The sequence below is a fragment of the Poecilia formosa genome, unplaced genomic scaffold, assembly GCF_000485575.1.
Source record: "Poecilia formosa unplaced genomic scaffold, Poecilia_formosa-5.1.2 Scaffold604, whole genome shotgun sequence".
Taxonomy (NCBI): Eukaryota; Metazoa; Chordata; class Actinopteri; order Cyprinodontiformes; family Poeciliidae; genus Poecilia; species Poecilia formosa.
Window position 1 is genome coordinate 73,964 of NW_006800543.1, and position 6,547 is coordinate 80,510.

At 42.5% G+C, this 6,547-nt stretch overlaps 1 protein-coding gene across 1 annotated transcript in view; it reads left to right on the forward strand.

The window, feature by feature from the left end:
* LOC103130072 (slit homolog 2 protein-like) overlaps positions 1-6,547 on the forward strand; it is a 139,026-nt gene that overhangs the window by 6,866 nt on the left and 125,613 nt on the right. The window contains exon 2 of the mRNA XM_007541370.2: positions 5,071-5,486. Coding sequence (XP_007541432.1) covers positions 5,299-5,486 — 188 coding nt within the window. The 5' untranslated portion in view covers positions 5,071-5,298. The remainder of the gene's footprint in view (positions 1-5,070; positions 5,487-6,547) is intronic.

A 6,547-nucleotide genomic window follows, 5' to 3' on the forward strand; every position in this document is an offset into this window, starting at 1 on the left:
CACCTTTGTAATTATATACAATCATGTTCAATACAATTAATAATAATAATCATCATGTAAATTATGCTTAACATATACAGTAATTGTAAATCAGTCACTTATCATGCAAATATACCGAACAACATAAGTGTAAAAAAGTCACAACATGCGCTTCTTCTTCTATGGGCGAAAATGAAGTCGGCGGCTGCTTACCGTAGTTGCTGGACCTGTTGTGGCTCAATATTGGTCCATATATAAGGGGCACCGGATTATAAGGTGCACTGTCGGCTTTTGAGGAAATTGAAGGTTTTTAGGTGTGCCTCATAGTGCGGAAAATACGGTACAACTTATCTGATAGCAACACAATCCTGGAAACCTCTCTGTTTTTATGCGATGTGTTGTTCATGCTAGCTGCTAGCAACGTCTACTTCCAACACACTTTGCTTATCCTTGTTGATTCGCTCCAAACCACTGGGGCGAAACACGACTAAGTTACATTTTACTTTCATTTTGTTTTTCTGAGGTTTGAAAAGTTCATTCATATTTTGCGAGGCAGTAGGATGGAAACATGGCTGCTGACTGAGTGTTGATGAGGAATTCAACCATGTGACTGGACCAGAGATCCAGCTTAAAGTTTCAGGATCACGTTTATTTTAAGGTTGTTGTTTTTTTGATGGTGATGTGATGAAGCAGAAATTAAGGACATTAAAGCTTGAAAGTTTTAAAAAGAATAATGAGGGGAAATGGATTTGGATTGCATTCATTTTATTGTTCATGAGGAGTTCACCAGGAGTTATTCTCCTGTTGCAAATAAAATGAAGTATGCATTGGAAAGGCATGAGGGACTGATTAAATAGATTAGGTATAAGCTCTTTTAAATTCCCTCCAATACAAATATCAAAGAACTTTTCATGACTTTCTACCCAGGAAACTATTTATGTTTCGTGCTTTTGAGTCAGTGTGTGTCCTTAGTCACATTTAGAGCTATAACTCAGCATCGACTCATGGAAAAACGAGTTGGGGTCAGATATTTATGTGATCACAGATGCTAAATATTTTCAGTTTCTTTTTTTCTCCAAAAATATTTTCATCAAATAAATCAAGAAAATGTTTTCTACGGTTCAGAATATCAATACTGGTCAAATATGATTGAAGTCACTGAATTATCTAAGTTAGCATGTTTTTGTATTTCAATTTGGGTTTCTGACAATAAGTTCATGGTTTTTGGTGTTTGGAAAATTACCTGTTTGAAATCTCCAGAATGTAACATTTAAAATCAAAAGCCCAGACCGTTACCTAGCAACCTGAGCCAAGCCCAGACCGTTACCTAGCAACCACGTTTTAACTTTTTGAGCAGAGGTGCTACTTTATTTTCTGATATTTTACTGCTATAAAATATGATTCTACATTCTGCCTCTGGTGGCAGTCGGTCCACCAGTGTCTCAAATCAACTCATATCCTGACAGTATTTCGGAGTTCTTGGTGATCCTGCAGGTCTTTGTTGTCCTTTTCTTTGATACTTTCTGATGTTGCGGCTCTTCCCTCGGCGCGTTCACTCCGTAAAAAGACAGGAGCTTTGAGATAACATGCGGTGCATGAAGGAAGGTCTTGGCTTTGTTTCAGGTACCTGCTGGCTCGGCGGTGGAGGAAACCTTAGTGAAGCCCAGGAAACTCCAGGCCCTGCAAATCCCCCAGGAAGCTCCTGAAATTAGCTGCTGTTCTGCTCTACTTCCCCTCTGCTGCCATCAGCCTGACGCTGGCTGAGTCTCTGCCAGACTTCATTTAAGAGGTCAGACTTAAATAAGTTTTATTACTAAACCCAGGTCTTCACTGCAAAAACACCAAATCCTACCAAGTATTTTTGGTCTACTTTAGTCTATTTGTGGTCTATATTATGGGAAAATGTCTTGCTTTTTGACCTTACAGTAGAAAATGTTGCTGGACGATAAATAATCCCAGAAGTTATGATAAACGATAATATAGTTGTTTTGAGACCATTTTCTAGTGATATAACAGTAATGCAAGAACTCATTCTCAAAGGTCAATAAACTTTTATTTCTAGTGAACATTTAACGCAGGAACTGGAAGACATTTTAAATATCCAAAATAACTAAACAGATAAAATGAATTATTTAGTCTCTGTAAAACCTGACGACTTTATCATCCAGGTTATGTAGAAAGAGAAAAATAATAAATCATGCAAATGGAAATAATTGAGCTCCCTTTAATTTATTATGTGATTTATTGCAACAGGCCACACTTTTATAAGTGAAACAATCTGCACTTTTTCATATTAAGTCATTTTTGACTAAAAAAGTTTCTTGCTGAAAAGTTACTTATAAGTCACTTCTGCCTTATTTTAAGTCTACTCTGATATTTGCAGTAGAACTTGTATCAAAATAAGATTTTGTGTTTTTACAGTGTTCTCGTCATGTTGTTTTCTGAACTGACTTGTGATTGATTATTAATGCATTTCAATCTGGACAGACTCAGACGGAGAAAGAAAGTGATTAAAAGAGTTTAATGATAAAATGAAGATGAAAATAAACACAAAGTCCTTTGGCGTTCGGGCCCCGGCCGGGGACGTCGAGCTGGACTTCGGTGAGCTCGATGAACATTCCTGGTGCAACATAGGAATGTAGACGCCCCGGGGCCTGAACTGGTGGCGGCGGTCGGAGGAGGATGAGGCCTGAGAGCCGGGAGCGGGAGGTGGAGATGGGGTGGAGGTGGGTTGATCGCAGCTGGTGAGCAGAGGAGGCCGTGGGTGAAGGTCCTAGTAAACTGAAGCCCAAACGATGATTGGCTGGAGTGAGACTTGGACCGGCACTGATAGGTCCAGGTTGCAGAGAGGGAGGCGCTGATTGATGAGGCAGGTGCGACTAGAGAGTCTTCCAGACTGAACTTTTGTCAAGACTCCATATCTGCCATTTTCAGACTTTCTTTGTGGATTTTAACAGTTTCAGACTGAGATTATTCCTCCAGAGACAAATCCACTTCTGGGAATTGCAGCATCAGCATAACAGAACATTCTGGAGTCAAAGCTTTCAGCCTCCATCTGAAAATCTGACATTAACTGAACAGCATTTAATAAAACAAATGAAATATTCAGAAACTCTGTTTTGGATTAAATAAATATTACTAATGACCAATTTAGATGTTCAGTGATCTAAATAAAAGTCGAGTTTATGATTGTTTTACTGGCTTTGCTCTGTAGAAAATTTTTCCATTCCAGATAAAAACAGATTTATTGGAGAATAAAACTCAGCTCAGTGCAAACAGCTTCAATAAGACAATTAGCATTAAATAATAAAGGGTTAAAAATTAGAAAATAATCAGATTTTCTCTTTTTCTACAACTTTAAAAAGTAGAGATTATAAAAATGATTTAATATTTGGTTGGTTTTATTTTTTGAATGAACATAGGTTTGGATGGATGAGGCTACTAAAAATGTATCCAGGTTGTTTAGGAATTTGAGCCAATATTTGAGAGAAAAACAAGATTTGATTGGATTAGTCCGGTCAGATGTTGATGTAGGAAATTGGACCGATTTCAGCCAAAAAACGAGTAATCTAAAATTTATCGCCAATTTATCGTCTTTTGCACATTTCCATCACAATACAGGTCTTAACTTTTATTCATAATGGTCGTAAAAATGTCTTAAAAAGTCTTAGAATCATGTTCAAGCCCTTAAAATGTCTTTTTTAATTTCTTTATTTTAGTTGGCCTTAAATACGTTCTTCACAGCTCTGAGCTTCTGTCTTGGCGGATCTATTCAATCAATCAAATCAATCAAATTTTATTTGTATAGCACATTTCAGCAGCAAGGCATTTCAAAGTGCTTTACATTATTTAATCTCATATGTTCTGTGTAGCTTGAGTCGCCAGCGAATGCATCTTCATTGTGTTCTGGCTGAAGCTAACGCTAACTAGCTGCTAATTTGCCCCTGATTGCTAGCTAGCTTCTTTACCTCCATCATGGGTAGGCACAAATTTATTGTGAATTTCTGGCATTTTGTACGTTTGTGTGTTGATGCACAAACGTTTAAGTCTGAGTCGGTGCAGCTGCAAAAACTTTGTGATTCCTGCTGTTATCACATCGGCATCGATCAGTTCTCACAGCTGCGATATCGGTATCTCATCAGAAGTGAAAACGTTGAGTTGGGACAGCCCTAATTGTTAAATTATTAGTTGTTTTGACATGTTGACGGGTTTCCCAGCCGTCCCTGAACGCATCACAGCAGCAGTGGAGTGTTCTGCTCTCTGCTGCAGCATTTAGGCTGGATCCGCTGCAGCCGGCCGGTTCCGGACTTCAGAACCGAGATGTTGATGTTTCTGCTGGACGTTTCAGGTTTTCCACTGCAGAGCAGAAAGCTGCACAGTATCAGAAATATTCATTTTATATCCAGACTGTTGTTAATTTTCCGTCTCATCATCAGAGGAAACACCTGAAACTAAACATAAATAGACTTTAGTCTAAACTGAGTTTTCTCCAGTCTTCCTCCGCCAACAGAGGGCAGCAGCCTGTCTGCGGCTTGTTGCTCCAGGCTGCTGCAGATGTGACAGTTAGAAAGTTGATCCACTGTGGTGGTCCTGGTGTTCCCCCAGAAACATGAATCTGGAAACATTTCTGTCTGGATGAGCGGCTCTCTGCCGAACTCTGATCAAATCTGCCTGATTTGATCAGAATAGGGATATTAAAACGACTCATTTTAAGGGTTTAATACCTGAGTTTGAGAGATAACACATCTTTAGTTTGAAAGTGTTAATTGAAACTATAAAAACTGCTGCATTTGTTCAGTTTGTGGAGGTTTCTCTGCTGGTTGGTTCGGAGATTTCGGGTCCAGTCCGACCTGCTGGAGAGGAACCAGAGCTCGGTCCGGTTCCTGCTGCAGATAAGCTGCAGCGAGTGAAAGTTTGGGGAAGTCTCCCGCTCCATTTCTGGTGACATCAGGAGAGAGAGAGCCGGGGGGAGGCGCTCTGCTGTGCTGCGGGGGACCCGCATGCTCCGCGCAGGTCGCTCCAGTCTGCCGCGCCGCTGCGCTCCGGAACTTTTCCTGCAGCAGCGGAGGATGTTCAGTTCGGAGGTCCCAGCCCAGCAGAACGCTTCCACCGGGTCGGCTCGGGTCCGGACCGGGTTCTGACCGCCCTGTGAGTGGATCCGCGGCTCCGCGGTGCTTTGGGGAGATTTTACGCGCAGCTTTCTGTTTCAAAGCGGAGAAACTTCCAAACCCACGGGGTAAAGTTTTCACTTGGAGGAAACCGAACCGATCCTCCTTCCTCGGAGTCGCTGCTGTGAACCCAGCCTGTCGGAACCGGGATATGTGTGTGAGCGGGTCGGAGAGGCGCGCCGGGCTCCGGGTCTGGGCTGCGCTGCTCGCCGCGCTGCTGTGGGCCGCCGCGGCGCATGGATGCCCACACAAGTGCAGCTGCTCCGGGTCGCATGTGGACTGCCAGGGTCTGGGTCTGAAGACGGTACCCAAAGGAGTCCCGCGGAGCGCAGAGCGCCTGTAAGTAGAGCCCGGCCCGACCCGGGATGGTTCCGATGGACCAGAACCAGAACCATTACTCCAGTCAGTTCATTAGACAAAGATGCACCGATTATTAAAACATTTTCCCATTTATTCATTAAAACTGAGACGTGAACTTTGATTCACTTTTTAAAATGAAGAAAGTTTGATTTGATGCATAAATATGAATAATCTTAACATTTTTCTCTTTTATGCATTTTAAAATAATTAAAAATCAACAAACATGGCTGGATATCAGAACCGGCTCGGTTCTGATCAGCCCAGCTGGATAGAATGATGATTTCAATCAGATTCATTATGACTCAAAATGTTCATCAGAACCTCCAGTAACTGAGGTACGTATGAGAACCAGAACCAGAACCGGTGAAGTTCTGGACCCAAAAGTTTCTGATTCAGTTTCATGTTTTAACTGGAAACCAGAGAGATTTTATCCAACCTGTTGACCCTTCAGAGCGATTTCATTCCTCAGACAGATGAGTGTACATGTTCCTAACACACACACACACAGACACGCACACACACACACACACACACACACACCTTTTCCTCCTGCTGGCATGGAAGTGATTATTTGTGATAACGGAGCGGTTGAAGCCCTGCAGGGGATCAGCAGCAAACCAAACTCTGACACAACAAACTCAGTCTGCATGCGTTGCAGCTGTAGCTGCATGCGTTGCAGCTGCTGTAGCTGCGTCTGATGCATGTGTCTGCCGTTCAGCGTTTGCATTTTGTTGCGTCTGCAGGTTGGAGCGCGTTCTGTTCAGGTGATTGTTTTCCTTCTGCAGGTTTTTGTGGTTGTTGTGACCCCCCAGGTCCTGCTGGGGTTCACACGGGGCCCCCCCCAGGACGTTTACATCCCAGTAAAATAAATAATTATGGGTGGTGGTGGCGGGTGTCGCTCCACCCCCTGGGGGGAGATTTGCCCGTCTGTTTCTGCTCCTCTGATTTATCCGAGCTGCTCGCTTCCTCCCTCGGCCGGCCTTCATCTGTATTCCCCTCTGCAGATAAATTTGAGGTGGGAAGCATTAAAATGGATGAGC